The sequence below is a fragment of the Chenopodium album genome, chromosome 4 (genome assembly GCF_948465745.1).
Source record: "Chenopodium album chromosome 4, dcCheAlbu1.1, whole genome shotgun sequence".
Lineage (NCBI taxonomy): Eukaryota > Viridiplantae > Streptophyta > Magnoliopsida > Caryophyllales > Amaranthaceae > Chenopodium > Chenopodium album.
Window position 1 is genome coordinate 76,021,917 of NC_137837.1, and position 22,484 is coordinate 76,044,400.

The following is a 22,484-nucleotide window of genomic DNA, read 5'->3' on the forward strand; positions in this document are numbered from 1 at the left end:
ACGCCGGTGCGCCCTCCGCGGCGGTCGGTGAGGGTTCCCAGACGGAACTCTGTGCTTCCCCCGCAACAACAACCTATCAACACCTCCCTATCTCTCTCTCGATCCCCTCCTCTTCAGGGGGAACCAGTAATCCAGGCGACGCCGCTGTCAATGCGGCCGCCGTTCACACCATATTCGAACCCCCGACCACCGACACTTCAATTCCCTCCAATTCCCCGTCTCTCTCCTTCTCAAATTTGAGAGCTAATTCAAACTCCACCTCTTCCAATTCCGCCACTTCCAATGACCTTATCCCTCCCTCAAACTCCATCCCCAATGCAATGGTCGACGACCCCGCTTTCCACCCCAATTCCGACGACGACTCCGCTCCTATGGTCGTCGATCGAAACCCTTCCAACCAAGGAATAGATTCAATTGATGTACAACACTCTGCTTCAAATCAACTCACTCCTCTCGAACCTAATCCCTGCTCCAACCTCATAGACTCCACCTCCGCATTCAACTCCGCCAGCCCCACCGATTTCATAACCATCTCTCCGACCATGGTATCAGCAGCAAATCCAATGGCCGAATTACCAACCTCACAATCTTGCTCCTCCACCAAGCAATCCTCCAATAATCAATCTCTTTTCGGAAAACAGCGAACACGACTTAGAAGATCCCGAACACCATATGAAGGTGTTTCGGATTCGAAAAGGAGTGGTGGGGCTCCAAATCGATCTCAATTATTGGGAAACAAAGAACACCATTCGGGAAGTGGACTCGATTGTGGTTCCTCTGAAAATGCACGACGTGGTGCAGATGAACCGTGCAGAAGCATGGGAGGAATGGGACATTTTTGATCCCTTATTCAGTAAAGGAAAGCCTATCCCTCCTTATCCGGACCTTGATATGAAGATCATCTTATGGAATGTGCGCAGTGCCTCTAGGAATGACTTTATACCTCATGCATGGGAGGTTATCTCTACTCACAAACCTAGTATTTTCATTCTACTTGAGACCAAGAGTGATGGTACTAGGGCTGACCAAGTCTCCAAACTCTTGGGATTCGATAAATTTGAGTTCGTTAAGCCTAATGGCCTTCGTGGGGGTATTTGGTTGCTTTATAAGGCTGAAATTGAGCTAACTGATTATATCGAAGGTCATACCCGAAACTACTTTCATGCACTTTTTAAGTTCACTCCAAAAAGTAAGGAGGTTCTAGTCACCGCTGTGCATGCACCCTCTTCGCCTTCTGAGAGACACAAATTATGGAATAACCTTCGTGAGACTCTCCCTCCAGACGACACTCCATGGTTGTTCTTAGGAGACCTTAATGAGGTGACAAAGCCTTCGGAAAAATCAGGAGGGTTGAAATTTAAACCTACCCAGTGCTCTGATTTAAACAAGTTGGCGGATGCTGCTTGTATGGTGGATCTGGGTTTTTCGGGCAATCCGTTCACTTGGCATAATGCTAGGGAAGGTCTTGATATTATTCAAGAACGCTTGGACAGGGCATTGGGGAATCCGAGTTGGTTGAACACCTACCCGAATACTAAGGCCACTTTGGAGAAATCTGCTTCCTCCTCTACTCAAGCTATTAGAAGGTGGGCACCTCCCCAAAAAGGGTATCATAAGTTGAACACTGATGGCTCTTGGATCAGTGTTGACAATGCAGGTGGGGGTGGAGTGATCAGATGTGAGAAAGGTCTTTGGGTTACTGGTTATGTAATGAGATTCAATGCACTTTCTTCTGTTGCTGCTGAGTTAATGGCCATTCGTGAAGGACTTTTGAAGGCTTGGAGTAAAGGCATTAAATTCTTGGAGCTTGAAACTGATGCAGATGCTCTCACTAAGATGCTAAAGGATCCGAAGGCCTTTGAGGATGGAGATTTGGGTAATATAATAAGGGATGTTGCTTCACTTTTGGAAAGACAATGGACAGTTCAGATTTTTCATGCTAGGAGAACTGTTAATGAAATTGCTGACAGGTTAGCCAATATGGGAAGGAATAAATTCAAGACTGGAGAATCTGTTCCCTTCACTTATCCTCCTGCTGAATGCTTCGATATTTATGCAGCAGAGATCCCTGACATGGCAGCCTAGTCTTCTTGCTGCTAAGACCATTTCAGCTTCTGTTTTTTGCTCTTCCAGTCTACTGCAGATTGCTTCTACCTACTGTCGGATATTATGCAACTTTGCCTTCCTGTTTCTTAAGCTAGTTTGTCTAGTTTGTCTTAAGTTAGTGTGTCTTTTTCACTTTGATGTTTGTAAGCTTAACTATCCTACTTTGGAACTTCCTGATCAGTTCTTTGCTTGGTCAGCTTTTGCTTTCATCAGGAACTTTATGATATAATATAGCAGCTCCCTTTTGTGTTAAAAAAAAAAGTTAAAGATCATAGATACACAATAAGGATATTCACTCTCCTCACTTGGAGCTTATGGAAAAATACAACGTATATGAACTTTTAAAAAATTGTGTTTTGTGAGAGGAAATAGATAATTCACAGCTGACAACTACTCTCTTTTTTAGAAAATCCAACCAATTTAAGTGGTTAGAGCTTCCATTCCGATTTTAAGAAATTTTGGAATCGACTCTCATCAACCACCCAAAAAAAAAAAAAAAAAACTTGATTTCTATTTTAGGAAAGTTTATGTGTAATAACCTTTGTTACATTTAATTATTTTTTCCGATATATTAGGTGTTTCTCTCGTGATAAGGGTCTCCTATTATTATATTTTTGGCTTGTCCTTTATTAACAACAATAATTAACTAAAGCTACCACTTATATAAGTTGAAGTTGATTCAGAGTTAGCACAACATTCATTTGAATTTTTTCTTCAAATTCGGATGAATCATATTGGAGTCGGCTACCGAATATGCTTTTAAGGTCCAGCATCATATTAATAACGGTGACTTTGCCCTTTATATCAAGGACAGCCTCCTAAGTCCTAATCTGCCCTTCTTATGATTAATATTCTAATCTAATTCAAATATTCTACTTCCACTATATTTCGTTCTTTTCCTGACTTTTTAAATTATCTTGAACTGAGTTGGGCTGAACTGATAGGAGTTGAACTGGACTGAACTGATTGGAGCTGAGTTGAACTGAACTGAATTGAAATTAAGTAAATGTGAACTTGCCCTAAGTGTATAAGAGTCTGTTATATTCACCTTTTTTCATGTCTTATAAGTTTAGATAAGTTTAAGTTCTTTTTAAGTTCAAATAAGGATAATTTCAGTTTAGGAAAAATTAGTTTAGATAAGTTCAAGAAAAACAAGTTTAAATACGTTCCGATAAATCCAAATAAGTTAGGTTCAGTTTAGATAAACTCATTTAAATTCAGATAAGTGAAAATCAGGTAAATAGAACACTTCCTAACCCTCATTGACCATATACTAGCATTTTACTTCTCTATTAGCATTTTACTTCTATGAAAAGATATTTTATGCACCTAATTCATTTTTTTTTTTAAAAAAAAATAGTAAGAATGTAAATTCATATCAATTTAAAATAATTGACATGAAAGGTTTTTCAAAAAAAAAAAAATAATTGACATGAAATGATCAAGTACGTACAATAGACATATACTCCGTAGTAATTAAAATTAGTTAAACGCAAATTAAAATTTCTTCCCAACTCCCAACACAACCTACCCCATTGCCACCTAAGTCTTCTCCAATTGCGTTTTGTTGGTACTTTGGTCTGTAATCTCAACTTCACTAAACTTGTTTAGATCTGAATATCTCTCTCTCTTAAATTTTACCACTAAAAATTCCTTGACAACCCTTAAAAACCCACCTATTTTTACCATAAATTCCGTAATTATTTTCTTGACTAATTCTTATAGTGCTATTTAAAGTTCTAATTTTCCTACCATCATCAAATAAATTTAGCCTATGCTTTTTGAGTATTATATCTTTCAACTTTATTATAATTTCTACTATATTATCATCACCTACCATACAAAGATTTCTTCTCTTTAGTACCTACTTTCTTCAAAAGGGGTTGTTCTTGTTCTTCTCCTTTTTTTTTATAGCCACCAAACTCTTCGAATTTCATTTTTTGATCAAAATTAAGAAAAAAAGTTTTGATCTTTGGAAGAGATGATGATAACTAATTTGAAACAGCCCACAATTTCTTTCACAAATCCCAATGTTTTGAGGCAAAAATCTCAAATACCCACATGCCAAATTGCCAATTTTTCCCCAAAAATTTGTCGAAAATCCGATCTTTTGATCCAAAAACCCCTAAAAATTTCAAATTTTGATGTAAAGGGGCTAGGTTTTGGTAATGGGTTTTTGAGGGAGAGAAAATCTGTGATCAAGTGTGAAGCATATGAAGCAGATCGATCAGAACCCATTGATGATGAAGTAGTAGAGCTTCCTGGTGAAGCTGCTAGGAAGGTTAAAATTGGAATTTACTTTGCAACATGGTGGGCTTTGAATGTTGTATTTAATATTTACAACAAAAAGGTTTTGAATGCATTTCCATACCCTTGGTTAACCTCCACTTTGTCCCTTGCTATGGGTTCTTTGATTATGTTGGTGTCTTGGGCAACTAGGGTTGCTGAGGCTCCTTCTACTGATATTGATTTTTGGAAGGCACTTCTTCCTGTAAGTTGTTATTCTTTGAATTAAGTTTGCTGTTTTTTTTTTATTATTATTATTATATTTGAAAGCTGTAATATTTGTTGGTATAACCCCTAAATTGAAAGGTGTAATTTTTGTTGTTATAACCCCTTAAAATTGAGTAGCTCAAATAAAATGTTTTTTTAGTATGTGGGTTTTCAACTTTTTATTTGTTACTGTTTTGATTATTAGTTGATTGCTATTATGAATAATGTTGATCCTAAGTTATTCCAATTAGTTAATGAATAATATAAGAGGTCAAAATTTGGAATTTATGCAAGTTCTAATTTTGTGTGTTGTAGCTGCTTAAGTTGAATTAATGGTGTTGCAGCTCTCTTGTTTTGTTTATTGAATGAGAAACATGTTTGGTTTGTGTATGAGTTGGTGGTTGATGAAAAAAAAAGTAGCTATCATAAAGTGCTGAATTGTTTGTTTGATAATGTTGAAACGTTCTAGTGTAATTTGGAATTTGATGCTGTTTAATGAAGACAATTTCAGTTTGATTTTTGTCTTCTTATTTGTTGTAGAACAACCTAGTTTGTTTCTTAGATAGAAGTTGCTGTCTGTCTTAGAATTTCTGTTTGGTCCCCAGGTTTGGTTGTTGACTTCTCATTGTATCAAATTTTGATAGGTTGCTGTGGCACATACAATTGGACATGTAGCCGCCACTGTCAGCATGTCAAAGGTCGCGGTTTCATTTACACACATAATTAAGAGTGCTGAACCTGCTTTCAGTGTTGTAGTCTCAAGATTCTTGTTAGGCGAGTCCTTTCCAACAGGAGTGTACTTGTCACTGCTTCCCATCATTGGAGGTTGCGCGCTTGCAGCTGTCACTGAGCTTAACTTCAACATGATTGGTAAGGAGAGAAGAAAACAACATGATTTCTATAAGGGTCAAGTTTGTTCATTTGTAATCCTCATTTTTGGGTCATACTGAAATGGTCAACATTAATATGGTGAATGAGTCTCATTACTCTCATGAGAGGATGGTATTTGGGTTTACTTGTTCTTCATTCCAATTTAAGCAATTAGCTTATTCGAATACGTGAGCTATTCAGATTTACTCATGTCTGGCCTTTTGGGCCTCTTAACATACAGCGGATTCAATAATAGCTGTAATTTGTGTGCTTTTTACATAATCCCAATCTGAAGAATAGTGTCTCAACCCTTGGAACACACATCTAATGTTGTGTTTGCACATTAGAAATATGAAAATATAAGCGACTCTTGAAAATAAAACACCTGAGGGAACTATTTAATAGAATGTACCTATTCCTTCTTCCAAGTCTACACATAATTCCAAGCATTTGGAAGTTCTCTACTTAGACCTGTTAGTTTTGTGTTGGCCAGGGGCTTCCACTTTGATGTCTATTCTGTTGTTTTCTTAATGCTAAGTTTGGTATGTGTTTGTTCCATTCAGGTTTTATGGGAGCGATGATATCAAATTTGGCATTTGTCTTCCGCAACATATTTTCCAAGAAAGGCATGAAAGGGAAGTCTGTCAGTGGGATGAACTACTACGCTTGTCTGTCAATTCTCTCTCTTGTACTTCTCACTCCATTTGCAATCGCCGTGGAGGGACCCCAAATGTGGGCTGCTGGATGGGAGAAGGCTGTTTCTCAAATTGGACCCAACTTTATTTGGTAATTTATTTACTCAATTTTCCCCTTATGTTTTCCGTGTGGTTCCTATTGGTTCTGTATGTGATATGGATCTCTGTTTGTCTTGTTGCTCTTCTTGTAGTTAAGAATCAATATTTTGTATTGTATCTTAATTTTTTTGCACATAAGAATTGATTGGTGTAAATACAGTGGAATTTAGTTGTCAGCATGGTTTGCCTTTGTCTCAACATCTTGGCACTATTAATTTATATCCTAATCAAGTACAAGGACTTTGTAGACCTTGTGGTTGCACTGGTTTTGCCCACTACAGATTTCTACCTGTCCTGGTAAAATATCCAGAAGATGGACAAAAGAGTTCTGTAATCGCTCCCTCCATATTATCTACTCAGTTGAGGCTGTTTAGAGGTATCTTGACCTGTAAATTTTCACTTCAATTAGAAGACTTCAATCACTTCATATTAATATCTAAAGTGTAAACATGTAAAGTTCTTGCCCAAGTTGGTAAAATTTCCAACTTAAACCATATAACTTCCTAGATTTCATACTTTTTATATTTTGGTTTTGTCCTTATTAGTAGGATCTTGTCCATTGAGTCTTACACAATACCCGTGTGTTGCTACATTAATTATATTTTTGTTCCAAATATTTAACGATTTTGTCATCCTTTTACTAACAATATGTTATTGTTGATTTTGCTATAGGTGGGTGGCCGCCCAAAGTGTGTTTTATCACCTCTATAATCAAGTATCATACATGTCACTGGATGAAATTTCTCCTTTGACGTTTAGCATAGGGAACACAATGAAGCGTATATCTGTCATTGTCTCCTCCATCATCATTTTCCGAACACCTGTCCAGCCTGTAAATGCACTTGGAGCTGCCATTGCTATATTCGGGACCTTCTTGTATTCTCAGGTAAGTGTCTGTGATCTTGATAAAAATGTTGTTTGTTTGTGGTTATATCATTATGATGATTTTGCAAGCTTTTTGAGTTGTCTCTTTGACATTCTGATTTAAGGCCTTTCTTAATGAAATTATGCTGGGTTTTCTGAGCTTGATAAATCAAATTACTCCCTCCATCCTGTCATAATAGTTGCATATTACTTTTAGATGTCCAGAAACAGTATGACTTTCTTGAAATAATATGAACTGATGATCGTACTAATTACTGGTCTGAGCATGGGGAAGACAGGTCTAAAAGCCCCCCCCCCCCCTCCCCCCATCTTCTCTCTTTCCGCTCCCTACAACAAAAATAACCTCTAGTAATTAAGTACTGTTTTAACCATGTTCTGCCTATCGGGCTATTGTGCCTACTACTATGTTTGGTGATTTTATGATATTAACTCATTGAGAAGGTAGTTCTTCTGAATTTAATGATACTACGGTTTTGAGTTAGGAAATGCATTAAGACAGTCTCAGCTTCCTTTTCTGTTGTATCAAGATAAATTTTATCCACTTTGAAGCCCACATACAGCTGAACCGTAGTAATCCTCTAAACAAAAGCAAAGATTTTAATTTTAAATCTAAACATACCAAAACTTGCTATTTAAATGAGCATCAAAACTGCAATTTAGATATGGTCCAAAGCCCTAGATGCTCTTATCTCCTATTATATTCTTAACTCTGATTCTGAACCCCTCTCGTTCGGCCCTTGTTCCTCGAATCAAATACTAACTTATTACTTACATAGTGCCATTGAAGCTTAATTGGCTGCTAGATATTTCCTGCATGTTTTATTTTATGTGCCAAAAAAAATGAGGATAGGCAAGCTGTCATCAGAGTCATCACTTGACAAATCTTATGTAGTGATGATTCTCTGAATCCCTCCCCGTTAAAAAACTCTTGGTTTTTTCCATGGTTGTCCGCCATTGCAGAGAAAGATCAATAGTTAAGAGGCATAATTTGGAGATCTTGACGATTCAAAAAAAAAAAAAAAAAAAAAAAGCGATAGCTGCAGTTCAGAATTGAGATTGATTGCTAAATAAGGATATATTATAAACATAGACAAGTATATGAATCTTCAAATTCATAGATGTTGTCTTTCTCATCTAGTTCCAGGCGTAAGTGTTTTATATTCTTCGATAAGAAGCTTTAGACATCTAATACTCTGCATGTGCTTTATATTCTGAATTTGAACTCGGTATCTTCCCCAAAAAGTAGACTTGGTCCACTTGGATTTGAAATGAAATAGTTATAATAGTTCAATATGATTATCTTTAATGACAAACTTCGTAGTTTCCTTGTATTTTTGTTATTTAAAAGAAGGTTCTGAGACCCGAGTCCTAGTTATTTTATAAGTGAATATTTCTTCCTATATGGTCTATCAATTCTGTTTGGCAGAGTGGCAGTCTGTGAATTTGAACATCTAGTGAATCATTGAAGCTCTTTTTTTTTTTTTTTTTTTCCATCTTCTGTAGTTTTGTGTAATCCACTCCTAAAACTATCCTATCTTCTCTGCTTGCTACGATGAACAATTTTTATCTGTTAAGCTAACCCAAGCTCGTGGTCCCACGTCTGACATAAGCCTTACCTGAGATAGCTACCAGTAATGGAAGAAGTCTAAACATCACTCCTAAAGCTAGCTCTAACTAATGTTATTTAAATTAGATGAAATAAGTGTGAATCCTTAAAGTTGCTAGTCAATGGCTTATTAATATTTTGCACTTATACCTCAATCACGGTTGTGTGAGTGGGTCTGATTGTCAGATGTTAAAATTTGCTTGCAAATCCCTTTTCTACCTTGAAAAAATGACTGGCCTAGTATTTCTGTTTTTTTTTTTTTTTTTTGGGCTGCTTCAAATTTTACAGTAATTTTTTCTTTGTTATGCTTCATCTATTTTCTGCATATAAGAGTCGCGTGTTGCTTCACACTTTTTATATAATTAATTTCTGTTAATTAGTCAACTGATTCTTGTGGCATTAGTTGCATGATGATGGCAGTAATGCCATCATGACTCAGGTGGTGTTGTTAGCATCAAAATTTAATATTGGTTGTTGCAAAGGATTGGCTGAATAAATATCATAAGAATGCTTTGGTTCATCAGATTTACCTTAGAGTCACATAGGCAGGAACTGCTTTTCAATACGGTAGTTGACACCCTAAGCATGCTTTGAGACACGAAACTGCCCAGCAGTGCAATAAGTATTGCACATAAACTGCTAGCAGTAACCATGGAATTATCGATCCCTGGCAAATGAACTAGCTTTTTTGATTAGTCTCTTGCGTCTTTAGAAATGTTATGCTGGTGTCTTCTTCTTGATGTTGAGATGGTTTCTTCTTTCGTAATGCTGAACTTCTCATTTGTTAGCTTTCACTAGATGCAGGACTAATTCCATTTTGCTCCGATTTTCCAAAGATATTCTTTTCAAAACACATCGACTTTTGAATTGGTTGGCACTTGTAACTAATTGTAAACCCTTTCGTATCCTGCAGGCTAAGCAATAAGGAATCAAGATATCCGAGTTGAATGTAGAGCTAAAGTGTTTACAAGAGCAGAGGTATTAGGTGGTGTGGAAGTTGAATATTTTCTTCCAGGAATTTAAGGCCACTGGATTTTGATAAGGTTGGATTGGCATGGCATGGCTGGTTTACATGTTGTAGATAATAAGATAGTACCTCCGTCCGTAGGATTTTTATAATAATCATACACAACCGTCCGTAGCATGGAGACGAGGCGGATAAATTTTATCTGCCTTTGTGTGGCCCATGAAAGATCTTTGAAGTTTCAAATAAAACAAGTTTGAAAACCTTCGTCTGTCTTTTGGTGCAAAAGTGCCCAGTATACTGATTTTATGTATTTTATGCGTTTTTTCCCGGTAAATTCTGTTCTGTTGTGTTATGACTTATGAGTACCTTCAAGGAGATGTTCGGATTGATTGCTAGACTATTGTGTATCGTACATGAATTATTCTTCGTAATAGAGATGAGTATATTTTGTTTTCAGATTAGTAGTTACGGAGTACATTCTTGCGTTTTAGTTTCCGTTCATGGTGCCTACTGCCTAGTAATTTATTCTTATGTAGTAATTTTTATCCTTGTTCAAATGAAATTGTAGAGTTAAATATCTCTTTTTGAAGACTTGCTACATACTAGGTGGCTTAAAGGCATAAAACTTACATTTTGGCTTGGCACAAGCATCCATTATACGTAGTAAATATTTACTTGTAAAAGGAAGTTACTCCATACATCCTATGCTCGGTAATTGCTCAATATTACGTATATAATACCACTATCTCCGTTATACTACCTCTATTATATGCAATTTTGGTGTATTATTTGTAAGATATAAAAAATTCCAAAGTTGCATATAATACAAACCGGAGGTAGATATTTGCAATTTTTAGGTATTATTTGTGTGACATAAATCATTCAAAAGTTGCAAATAATACAAAACAAATATTCCAAATTAAATAGTTAAAAGGTAATTTATTAAAATCCCACGTGATTAGATTTTTTGCTGCTTATAAATGTAAGGAAAATAAATAGTTAAAACTTAAAAGGAAACATGAAGGTATGATAATTGCTTCAGTTTTAGGCTTTATTTGGTTGATGTGTGAAATATATTCTCATGTAAAATTCTAATACATGGAAAATTACTTCCTTTATAAAATTTTCTAAGTACACAATTGTGTTTGGTTGTCATATGGGCTTTTGTAAATCTTAGGAATTGTGAATGACCAAAGGTAGGGGTGGGTGGGGAATTCTAAGATTCTGGCAATAGGACTCTGGCAATTAGAGTCATCCATGACTCTAATAAGGGCATAACCGTGGATGACTCTAATTGTTGGAGTCTTAGAATTTCTCGGGGTGGATAAGTAAATTTCCATGTTTTGTAGGAAGTGGAAATTTTCATAAATTGTGACTTCCTTGATTCCTCTATTTGTGCTTTTTATTGTCAACCAAACATATCCAAAAGGAAATTATGAGAAATTTAAGTGCATATGAAAACTAAAGACAACCAAAAAAAAAAAACACCTTAGTTTTCTAACCCTTTTTTTATTTTTAGTCTAACTAAGTTGCTCATTGCCTAGAGACAGACAGTGACTCCTAGGCTCCTAGGCTCCTAGCTAGACAGACAGTGACTAGCATTGGTGTTAGAGATATGAGATACCGGAAAATATATAGAAGGCAAAGGTAGCATTCAAGTGGAGACGCAAAAAAAAAATAAAAAGAAAGAAGTCGCGAGCCAATGAGACGGTCAAGGCTAACAATTGGCGTGAAGTTTGGCCTGATGAAAGCCACCCTCCGAGGAATTCTGATGTAATAGTTTCAGTCCTTGTAACAAAGTCTACCTTTTCCTGCAAAAGAATACATATTGAAGCAAATGTTTGAAAGCGGAGGAAATATAAATAATGTTACAAAATTGTAATTTATACATTAAAAACCTGTGTGTCCAAATTTGAATACGGAATAGTAATCTACAGTTCAACATTGAGTTTATTGACTATCCAAATTGAATGTTCTTTGCATACGACACTAAGTAAAGACAATAATCCAAATCTACAATTCTACACTACAACTCTGTAGAATTGTAAATCTGGTCTACAACCAATTTATATGGCATCCTAAGTATTTGCTTGTTTCAACTATGACCTCATACAATGTTGGCTGCAAATAACAGCAGTCTCCAAATTTGAATGTTCTTTGCGCATACAAAACTAGAAAAAAAAGACGCAAACTACAAGACTAAAACTTTATTACTTATTTATTCTCTCATATAAAGTCCAACATCACATTACATCTTCAAATGCTTTATTGCAGTTTGTACATCCTTGTCCCCTCTGCCACTGCAGTTGAGGACAACCTTAGTTCCGTTTGGAAGAGTTGGACACAGCTGCTCCAAAAAGGCAAGTGCATGAGATGTCTCCAGAGCAGGAATAATGCCTTCAAGTCGAGATAATCTCTTGAATGCTGAATACACATACCAAAGTCAGGAAGGGAGTTAGGACAGCAAACGCAGAAAGCCTTATAATGGATATCATAGTATAGCTGAAATGAATTACTACAGCAAGACAAGTCATTGACATTTAGAGCAAAATACCGTAAACCTTGACACTTTAGACTGCAATTATTTAAAAAGCAACAATAAGCAGTTGGACAGGAGATAAAGTTGTCAATTTATTAGGTTAATGATGATGGTTATAATTAGACTGAAGTTGAATTCACTCAAATGTAGGTAGTTTCTGAGCAGTGAATGTCGGCAGAGAATAGTAGGTAATCAAATGAAACAACAGAAAAAAATTCATTTCTAATCACAGGTGAGACCAAAAGATCTTTTCTTAGTCATGACCTCCAACCAGTTAATAATAAATAAAAAATTCAAACCAAACTTAATTTCTAAAATGGCGGTAAGAAGATAAACTTCGCAACAACAACTAAGTCAGCCATATTTTACTTCAAAACACCCCTCAACCCCACACACACCTCTTTTTCTGTTATGGGAAATGGTGAATTGTTGATCACAACTAGAGAGAACTTTAGACAGTTCAAGGAGAAATCAGAAAACACAGATCAAATAAGCATGTAGATGAGCAATTCTAGATCACAATCTTCATCAAAAAATTACAGAGATTACCTTCCAATGCCTCTTCATCAGTTACACTAAAGTACTCAGCACGTCCCAAGTCTTTCAGATAGCTATGCTCAGGACCAACTCCAGGATAGTCCAAGCTGATGTTGGGGAGAGAGGTCAAGAATTAATAGCAATATCAATACAGCAATTTAAAATGGTATAACAGTATCAATCGATATCACAAAGCACATAGTAAATTACATCCAATCTTTTCAGGTGATCAACAAATGACATACCCTGCACTAATGGAATGAGGTTCTATTATCTGTCCATCATCATCCTGCAACAGATAGCTCATTGCTCCATGCAACACTCCAATCTCCCCTTTAGTCAATGTAGCCGCATGCTTGCCACTATCTAAGCCAAACCCAGCAGCTTCAACACCAATCATCCTAACATCTTTGTCCTCCACAAACTCGTGGAAGAGACCCATGGCATTTGAACCTCCTCCAACACATGCAACCAGCACATCTGGCTTGCCACCCCATTTCTCTAATGCTTGTTGCCTAGTTTCTTTACCAATGACAGCATGAAAATCTCTGACCATCATGGGGTATGGATGCGGGCCAGCAACAGACCCTAATATATAATGTGTTGTCTCCACATTTGTCACCCAATCCCTTATAGCTTCAGATGTAGCATCCTTCAGAGTAGCCGTGCCAGAATGGACAGGTCTAACCTATATACCAATAAATTAAGAGATTTATGAGTTTCACAATTTAGCAGGGCAGTTTAGTATGACAGTATATCTTGTACATAAGCCAAGTCAGATTCGCATAAATCAGAAGCCAATAAACATCTTGCAGTATATGATCAGAGAAAATTTGCACAGCCATACAAAAAGAAAATACATAACAGGTATGGCAAGGCCATTGCAGCCAAAATTCTGTAGAGTTTAATCACTTTAAAACAACAAAAATGCAAGAGAAGAGGGGAGGATATTTAATACAAATGATAACAGACCTCAGCACCAAGAAGACGCATTCGGAAAACATTCAAAGCTTGTCTTTCCATGTCTTGTGCTCCCATGTAAATAATACATTGCAACCCAAACCGTGCACACACAGTAGCAGTTGCAACTCCATGTTGACCAGCTCCAGTTTCAGCAATGATACGTTTCTTTCCTAATTTTTTGGCAAGCAAAGCTTGACCAATAGCATTATTGATTTTATGAGCACCAGTGTGGTTCAAATCTTCCCTCTTCAGGTATATGTCAGGCCCTTGACCATTAACAAGCTTGTAATGCTCAGTAAGTCGTTCTGCAAAGTAGAGAGGAGTTTCTCTCCCCACATAGTCCCTCAGTATCCCATCTAGTTCTTTCTGCGTAAAAAAGAAAAGAAAAACATTTTTATCAACAAACTGGCAACACTGACACACAATTAGGACCATACCCGTCAATCAACAGTATACGAGGAGTTGTTTCAACATCTTTTGGATTTTTCGACACTGAAGTACCATTAAAATCTATTTTAAAACTCTGCATGGCTAATAACCTAAAGTATTGCAAAATTAACTATGTCAAAGCCTAATTTGAATAAGTTCTTCAAATACAACATTCTCAATATCTCACCTTCTTCATTCATAGTATCATAGGCAAATTTCTTACCAATCTATAGTTTCCTGATATGATTATCATTAGAGTATGAAAATTTTCTATTACACTGAAATAAGGGGCCAGATAAATTGCAGGAAGGAAAAGGGTAACAACATAAAAATTTCCTATCCCTAACCAAATCGAATCAAAACTTGTTAATGAACACAGAATACACCATAAAAGAGAGGAGATGACCTCTAGATCGTTGTACAGTGATTTCATCTCAGTCATTTTACTCAAAAATACATGCAAGTCACTCCAATAAGCAACAAACACCCAAAAATGAAATCAGCCACACAAAGTTAAACCTCACTTTTCAACATGTTTTTTTTTTTTTTTTTAGAATTACAACCATCACTTTCAAAACTGAGTCCCCAAATAACTCCAAATTCAATGCCAATCACATCATCAATTTCTTCTTTTTCTCTAATTAACCCGACACTCCACATCAATTTCTCAAAAATATTCTAACTTTATCAATTCATTTATCAAGAACAACAATTTCCCAATTCCCATTATAGCAAATTAATTGGAAACTCGTACGGTAGATAAATATATTACTTCTGGGAACATATAAAATTATCAACTTTACAAGTGACTTTGGAAATTAGAAAATGAGTACATTTATTAAAATCAATCATGAAAAAAGCAAATACATATCAAATGCAAATGTCTATGTTAAATACAATTGTAAATTAGAATCTATTTTTGAAAATGCTGTGATTTCCAGAATCAATAATTCAAAAGGTTGTAAATGAAAATTTATCCAAGACATTAAACAAACCCAACATCAAATTCATCAACATTTTTGTGGGTTAAATCCTTGAACATTAACAAAACAATGGAAAAATCATATTCAATCCAATCAAATCCACCAAAAATAACAATTAAAAAACAGAGAAAAAAAAATTTAAAATAAACCTGAAATTCATCATCACTGGATAGAGCGCGGAAAGCGGATTCAAGCTCAGTAAGAGCATACATAAGGGTTTCCGGCACATACTTTCCCCCAAATTTCCCGAACCTTCCAAATGAATCGGGTCGTTGAAAAACGCCCAAATCAGTCTCATCATCCGCCGCCGCTTTGGAAGCCAAATCAGGGGCCATAACACAGCAAATTGAACGACGATTTGGGGATAATTTTAGGGTTTTTGATTGCGATTGAAAAGAGAGATTGAAGGATGAATTTGAGATTGAGGTAGAATGGTAGGGTTTTGGGAGAATTGATGAAGAAGTTCTGGTTGAAAGTGTTGCTGTGCTTGTTGCTAATGCCATTCCAAACAAACAAACGATTTGATTTTGATTTTTGAGAGAGAAAGATGGGAAATTTGAGGGTGTTTTTTTATTTCAATGATTTTGTGGGTGCTAAAAATTGGCATGTACAAGTAGTGTGTTATTTATATGCAATTTAAATTGAGCATGTAATGAGGTGTTTGGTTTATATCCACGACTTGGATTGGATTGAATTGGATTAGTTTAAGTATTTAGTCATTCTTATGGGATTCCTTGTGTATATATTAAGGAAATGAATTGTGTTCATTTATGGTTGCAAGTGTATGGTATTCCCTTCGATCTTATATGTTGTTTTAAATATAACATCAATATTAGTGGGAACTAAATTTTTATATATCAATAGTGTAACTGGTTTGTTTTCTTAAATAAATTTTATACATTTTTCAACGCAACATTCAATGTCATTTGTTATTTGTTGATATGTATGCAATGCTAGTAGCGTAGTATGTTACGCAATATATCAATGTTCAATTCATAACAATACTGGTAAAGAATAAATACATAATATTCTCCTTCTAAATTTAGGATATATTGTAAAAATATTTTTATGATATGTTTGCTTATTTTGATGGTTACCTAATCAGGTTAGGATCGTAATGCTATAAACATTGATCAATAGAAATCACTTTGATGATGAAATAGTTTGATATTAACTTACAAATAGCCTCATGATTCAATGTTAATATTGGAAAGAAAAAACAATTTTTATTCAAAAATGATTTACTTTTCAAATAATAGGTATTATGGTAAAAATCATGATTATAATCATTGATATACGAAGTACGAAGTATATGGAATCAAATAGGTGATAGAGTATCATTTTTTATACTACTTCTTCATAAGTAATTGAAAAGACTGTATATGAATGAAATAACATGCAACAAATAATACATCATTTTTCGTGGAGAGTGGATGAGATATGAAGTCGTGACCTTTGTGTCACATTAGCTCTAAGGCCTCTAACACCATATTAAAAAACCATCTTAATCAAAAGAATAATCTAATGGTTGAGGTCTAAGAATATGTTTTATATTCTATCAATTTTTAGTATGCCCTTTATAACTTGCTGCAATAATCAGGAAAAATAAATGGAATTTACCTTTGTAAATTGTTCATTTTTACACCTTGATAAGAGTATTCACTAATTATCCAAAAAGGCGAGTTAAAATTATCTTAAAAATATTTAAAGTTACCATTATGCTACAAAAGATATTATTTTCCTAATAATAAATTTTATTTAAAAAACAAAACTTATAATGTATTGGATTAATTATTTTTTTATAGTATATAATCATGAATATATAAGAAATTACACATCAAAATAAAATTTAAATCAAAGACAAATTAAAAAGTCATTTTATAAGGGTTAAAGTATCATAAAAATACTTAAACTTATCTTCAAATTGACCGTTTTACTACAAATCTATATCTATACTTAGTATTTAAAAAGGCAAACCAAAAAAGACATGTCATCATTCTATTACACTTCCATATCTTCTTCTTCAACTCAATGTGCCACATGTCGTTTTACATTTTTTATTTTTAATTATACAATTTTTCTTAACTCTTTCATTAAACACTTCATCTTTCATCTCCCCTCTTTAATTCAACCTTTTTATTTTCTCTCTTTGATTTTAGTCCCTCCACTATCTTCTTTCTATTAAGTCTCATTTCAAATTAAAGTCCCAAAATTTTTATTTCTTTAATTATGTTTTCATTTACATATTACACTCATAATTATTTATTGGTATTTCCTCACTTATCTCTCAATGCAATTTTCTATGAACAAGCCGTGCATTGCACGGGCCAAAAGGCTAGTTTAACTTTAAAAGACTAATCTTACACTAGTGTAATGTGTACCATATCAAGAATTATCATTGTCACTCCTTGTTAGGGTTGGTTGTTACGACTTACGGGCCATGGAAAAAATTTCCACGTGCAACATTACCATCTTCATTAGTCATTCACATCCCCACCAAATATGGAAAAAGCCTCACCTCCAAACCATGTGCTCTATTGTCTATTTTCAATTTTCGATTAGGCTCTATTCACATCACTTTGGTTTTTTGCTGAATTGAAATTATTTTTTACGGCTATTTCACCAAATGCCACTGACAAATTTAAAAATTCATCAAATGCCATCGCACTTTTCAGAATTCACCAAATGCCACTCACAAACAGTAAAATGTCATGTCGTGCCATTAATGAGGTCTGGACGTTAACAGTCCGTTACTAGGATTCTTAATTCACAAAATGCCATTTACAAATTATTATTTTGCATGAAATGCCATGACTTTGTAAATTATTTCACAGTAACCCTCTAATCAAATGAGTACTAACGGCTAGTTTATTTGAACATTTTTGAAATATTGTTGGGGTAAAATAGTCGTTGCACCCACTTTGTTGTATAAATATGAGACTTAGAACACACATTGCATCCCTCTACATGCATAATCATGAGTTTGTTATCAAACACATCCTCCTCCACATACGAGTATGCATATGTAAGAGTTCCAAACAAGTTTTGCGGTTGTGGTCGGAAATACGCAATTAGAAGTTCGGAGTCAACATCAAATCCTCAAAGGCTTTATTACAAGTGCGACTCGCGTAATAGTTTCAAATGGTGTAAAGTCCTCAAGCCGGAAGAAGCTCAAAGTAGGGGAAATTGTTATGATAAGGATGGATCGGGACATAGCGATGTGTATGATGAATTGAAGCAATTGAAGAAGAAAGTGAGGCAGCAACAAAAAGTTCTCAATTCTATAATGAAAGTAGGAGTTGTTATGTGTGTAATATTTGTGATTGTAATGATGAAGTGAACAACAATGTAATTGCAATGAAAGTAAATAAAGTGTTAATTTAAACATTTCTAGTATAATATGATAAGTTGCAATCATGTTCATCCAAAAAATTATGGCTATTGTTTTCTGTTCATCTCAAAATAAAATGCCCTTGCTGACATAATTCAGAATTTTTCCCAAAAAACAAAACACTTAGATACAGCACACAGTGGAATATTAATGTTCAAAAATTAGGATTTCATTAACAAATATGATGTGCATTCAAAAGGGCAGGGCTGTGGAGTTTATGCAGCTTTCTTTGATCTCTTCTTGGTCTTTGAAGTGCTTGCTTCAGCCTCTGCATTGTTGTTGCTTCAGGCTGCTCAGTGTTGTTGTTTGCTGCACTTGCTGCTTCAGCTGCTGCACTCTTTTTCTTTGTTGCACATGTCTTCATGTTGTGGCCCAATTCTTTGCATAGGCTGCACTTGACTGAACTATGTCTCTTTCCCTTTCTTGCTTCATTTGCCCCTCTTCTTCTCTGTTTCTTGGGTCTGCATGCTGATCTTTTCACTAAGGGTGGTAGTATGTCAGGGAGGTTGAATGAAGGCCACTGAGTTTGGTCAGGCATTGGGTGCATATATGCTCTCCATAAGTGTTTTTGTATGCCCTCCCTTTGAAATAAGGTGATACAAAATCTGTAGCTTGCAGCCTTTGGTGGTAAATCACCCTGAGCACATGCTTACATGGGATCCCTGAATGTTGCCACTTCCTACAACCACAAGTTCCAACCCCTAGTTTGATGGGATAGTACACATGTGCATCTCTCACCTCAAACTCATCACCCCCACATGGTGTAGCATAGAAGAACCTGAACTCATCTGATCTTGTTTGCAAGATCTTTGTTGCATACTCAGTGAGTTCCCCATCCCCCATTGAAGTTGCTTTATCAAACCTTGGAGCCATCCTTTTCATGCACCATTGCCTTATAGCTGCAAAATTAAAACCAGTTACAAAATTAAACTAGGTTGAAATGGCATTTGCAAAGTGATAAAACATGAGAAAATGCTTGTTTAACCTTCAAGAAGCTTTAACACAGGTAGATCTCTGTATGGCTTGGTGCAAGAGTTGAATGATTCAACAAAATTTGTTGTGTTATGGTCACAACAGACAACTGGGTCAAACTGATGCCCTGACCAAACTTCAGTGGCACTTTCCAAATACAGAACAACATCTGGATTGTAGGCATGAATCTTCTCCATTGCCTTGTTGAAAACATATGGATTGTAAGCATCAGCAGCTACCCAAAACAGTTTGTGAAATGTTGTTCCACTAAAGCCTTTTGTTTTGCAGTTGATGTACAAGTTTTGACAGCATATTCTTCTACTAGCTTTGGGAAATGTCTCCATAATTGCTGCATCAACTCCCTGCAAAACCATATTACAAGTGAGGAAACACAACTGTAAAGTAATAAAAAAAAAAAGAAAACAAGTGTATGCTAAAGAGACTGATTTACCTTCATCCTGTCAGAAAGAAATGTCCAATCATCTCTGTCGCATCCCTCTTTCTCAAAGAGGCACTTTAAATTCCTCATAAAATAATCCCAAGTCTCAACACTCTCTATACTAACTATGCCATAAGCAAACACAAATATCTCATTGTTCCCATCAATTCCAACAGCTGTTATCAGTATCCCTTTATAATATCCACTAAGATGGGCTCCATCAATGCCAATGATTGGCCTACAACCTCTCAAAAAACCTCCAACTGTGCAGCAAAAGAAAAGAAGCATGCTTTGTACCTAGGTTGGACATTTGCACAAACTTGTGACCATGTCACTAGTGCATAACTCTCTGATTGGTCTGCTTGACCATCTCAGCATATCTTGGAAGGAGACTGTAGGCCTCTCCAAATCCACCATGAATGAGCTCCTTGGCAATTGCTTTCACCTTGTAAAATAACCTTTTCTTCACTTGAATTATGTACTTTTCCATACAGATTCTTTGCAGAGACTCAACTGGGATATCTGGATTGGCTTGAATATCTGATTGCAGATGTCTGCAAAGCCAATCACAGCCAACAATTGGATTTATCCCAAGCCTGCCACAAGTTGCATGCTCCCCTGTCAAAGTCTTGATTGCCCAGCTCACTTTGTCAGCCATGCTTGATGCATGGGATCTCCAGTTGCAACCATCTATAGCACATCTTGCTATAAACCTGGTAGGGTCACTCTTTTCAACAAAAACTCCAAAACCTTCTTGTACACAAAAATCCTTAAACACTTCATAGAATGACTCTTTGTCTGCAAAAATCAACCATGGCTCCAGTTTAATGCTTCCAAATTCACAATCTCTCCAAACCTTGCCATTCTTGTATGTCTTATCCATTACTTGGGTCCCATCAAGGTAATCTTCAAATTCTTTGGGTGGGATGTCATCATACAGGCATTGTACTTCTTCCTCATCTTCTATGAAGTCAGCAAGATCCAAATCATCATCATATTGTTCACTGCCAGATTGAATGTAATCTGAATCCTCACTCTCATCATCATCAGAGCACTCATCCTCACTACTTTCAACCCCAGCTGGTGGCTTCTTGTGTCTTTCAGATCTCCTTAAGCTCACACCTTCATCATTACTCCCCCCAACAACCCTTTTTCCACAGCTCTTTTTGGTTCTAAATCCTGGTGGCCTTGATCTACCAATTTTTTTAGGTTTCTCAGGCATAGTAGTAGCTGGTTTTGATGTTTGATTGACATTAGTTTGAGCTGGAACTGATTCTTCCTGATGAACTGGTGGTGATGGTGGTTGTGGTCCAGGTGATTGTGGTGCTTCAGGTGAAAGAGGTGGTGATGGTGGTTGTGGTCCAGGTGAATGTGGTGCTTCAGTTGAATGTGGTGCTTCAGTTGAATGAGGTGGTGAGTCAGTTTGGAAATTTTGGTTGTCAGTTTGAGGTGGTGAGGTGGTTTGAGCTGGTGACTTTTTTTTTGGGTGTTCTCTTCCTTTTCCTTGGGGTCATATTCCTCCTCACACCTGAGGTTTTGGGTTGGTTGAGAGGAGAAGTTGGTTGACAGTGTTTAGGTGGGGTAGATGGTTGAGTATTTTGCTCAGGCTCATGCTAAGATTGCCCAGGAAAAACCTCATCAGCTAATGGAGTCTCAAACACTCTTACATACTCATCCTCTCCCCCATCCACATTAACAACAAGAACCTCAACTGCAACTGTAAAAGGTTCCAGTTCCTCTAACTCTCTATCAGCCTGGGCCTTTTCAGCTTCTAACCTAGCCTTCTCAGCCATGGCCTTAATCCTTTTTTGCCAATTATCCTCAGCATCCTTAAACACCAGACCAAGACTTTCTTTTTCCTCTAAATAGATTACTATTGTTTCCTTATGTCCAAACCACTCCCACATTTTCAGCATATCCCTATCAGAACACAACTCCAATAACTTCCTATTAGTTCTAGGTGGCAGTACATACAAACTAAAGTACTTTGGAAGGATCACATTTTGCTTAACAGAGTCCTCAAACATAAACTCATACAAGTCCATTAAACTTGTTCTGTCAGTATCATCAACCAATACATCAAACCCCAGATCTCTATAATGGACATCAAGCCACACTTTACTCATCCTATAAACAACAAATTACAGACACATTACTATACTGAACATCAACACATATGATTCATATCAACACATATGATTCATATCAACAACCACATACCAAACCCTAACATACCAGTACACAAAATTGTGAAATATGGAATTCAAAGACCTCACAATCACAAAACATAACAATGTCAAATCAATACCAACAAATAACAATTTTAATATCAAATGTAACAATAATTCACACATTCAATTCAAGTAATCACATTTAACATGAACGTTTCAAAAAACCCTAACCCTAACTCAATTTTCGTAAAAAATGCCAGATTCAAAACGCGAATGGAAAAGCGAAAGAGCGATTATTACCTTGAATGCTATGTCGAACACCCCAAACTCAAATTCAAG

General features: G+C 36.0%; 3 protein-coding genes and 1 long non-coding RNA gene across 4 annotated transcripts; 1 reads left to right on the forward strand and 3 right to left on the reverse strand.

Moving 5' to 3' along the window:
- Positions 1–3,769: 3,769 nt before the first annotated feature.
- On the forward strand, positions 3,770–10,177 carry LOC145629364 (glucose-6-phosphate/phosphate translocator 2, chloroplastic-like). The gene is made up of 5 exons (XM_081681947.1): positions 3,770–4,597; positions 5,244–5,469; positions 6,033–6,255; positions 6,936–7,149; positions 9,668–10,177. The coding sequence occupies exons 1-5, from the start codon at positions 4,088–4,090 to the stop codon at positions 9,677–9,679; spliced, it is 1,185 nt and encodes a 394-aa protein (XP_081538073.1). The 5' UTR covers positions 3,770–4,087; the 3' UTR covers positions 9,680–10,177.
- LOC145629365 (uncharacterized) lies at positions 6,452–9,671 on the reverse strand. Its single transcript, XR_014111656.1, has 2 exons — positions 9,285–9,671; positions 6,452–6,649 (listed from the first exon to the last, which is right to left on the reverse strand). It is a non-coding gene; the product is annotated as an uncharacterized LOC145629365 (long non-coding RNA).
- A 1,476-nt stretch (positions 10,178–11,653) lies between the features above and the next one.
- Positions 11,654–15,782, reverse strand: LOC145629366 (tryptophan synthase beta chain 1-like). The gene is made up of 5 exons (XM_081681949.1): positions 15,322–15,782; positions 13,770–14,126; positions 13,043–13,485; positions 12,810–12,904; positions 11,654–12,145 (listed from the first exon to the last, which is right to left on the reverse strand). The coding sequence occupies exons 1-5, from the start codon at positions 15,673–15,675 to the stop codon at positions 11,970–11,972; spliced, it is 1,425 nt and encodes a 474-aa protein (XP_081538075.1). The 5' UTR covers positions 15,676–15,782; the 3' UTR covers positions 11,654–11,969.
- Positions 15,783–18,735: 2,953 nt separating this feature from the next.
- Positions 18,736–20,262, reverse strand: LOC145628202 (uncharacterized). Its single transcript, XM_081680511.1, has 4 exons — positions 19,987–20,262; positions 19,549–19,897; positions 19,302–19,462; positions 18,736–19,200 (listed from the first exon to the last, which is right to left on the reverse strand). The coding sequence occupies exons 1-4, from the start codon at positions 20,260–20,262 to the stop codon at positions 18,736–18,738; spliced, it is 1,251 nt and encodes a 416-aa protein (XP_081536637.1).
- Positions 20,263–22,484: the final 2,222 nt, after the last annotated feature.

Excerpts from the sequence above, each read along its gene's own strand:
- LOC145629364 (XM_081681947.1), top strand. The coding sequence starts at position 4,088 with ATGATGATAACTAATTTGAAACAGCCCACAATTTCTTTCACAAATCCC. Across the intron at positions 5,470-6,032 it reads GCTTAACTTCAACATGATTG|GTTTTATGGGAGCGATGATA; the intron begins GTAAGGAGAGAA and ends TGTTCCATTCAG. Across the intron at positions 6,256-6,935 it reads ATTGGACCCAACTTTATTTG|GTGGGTGGCCGCCCAAAGTG; the intron begins GTAATTTATTTA and ends ATTTTGCTATAG.
- LOC145628202 (XM_081680511.1), bottom strand. The coding sequence starts at position 20,262 with ATGCTTCTTTTCTTTTGCTGCACAGTTGGAGGTTTTTTGAGAGGTTGT. Across the intron at positions 19,463-19,548 it reads TGTGTTAAAGCTTCTTGAAG|CTATAAGGCAATGGTGCATG; the intron begins GTTAAACAAGCA and ends TTAATTTTGCAG. Across the intron at positions 19,201-19,301 it reads GTGGGGGTGATGAGTTTGAG|GGTGATTTACCACCAAAGGC; the intron begins GTGAGAGATGCA and ends GCATGTGCTCAG.
- LOC145629366 (XM_081681949.1), bottom strand. The coding sequence starts at position 15,675 with ATGGCATTAGCAACAAGCACAGCAACACTTTCAACCAGAACTTCTTCA. Across the intron at positions 13,486-13,769 it reads TGCGTCTTCTTGGTGCTGAG|GTTAGACCTGTCCATTCTGG; the intron begins GTCTGTTATCAT and ends ATTGGTATATAG. Across the intron at positions 12,905-13,042 it reads CCTCATTCCATTAGTGCAGG|CTTGGACTATCCTGGAGTTG; the intron begins GTATGTCATTTG and ends CCCCAACATCAG.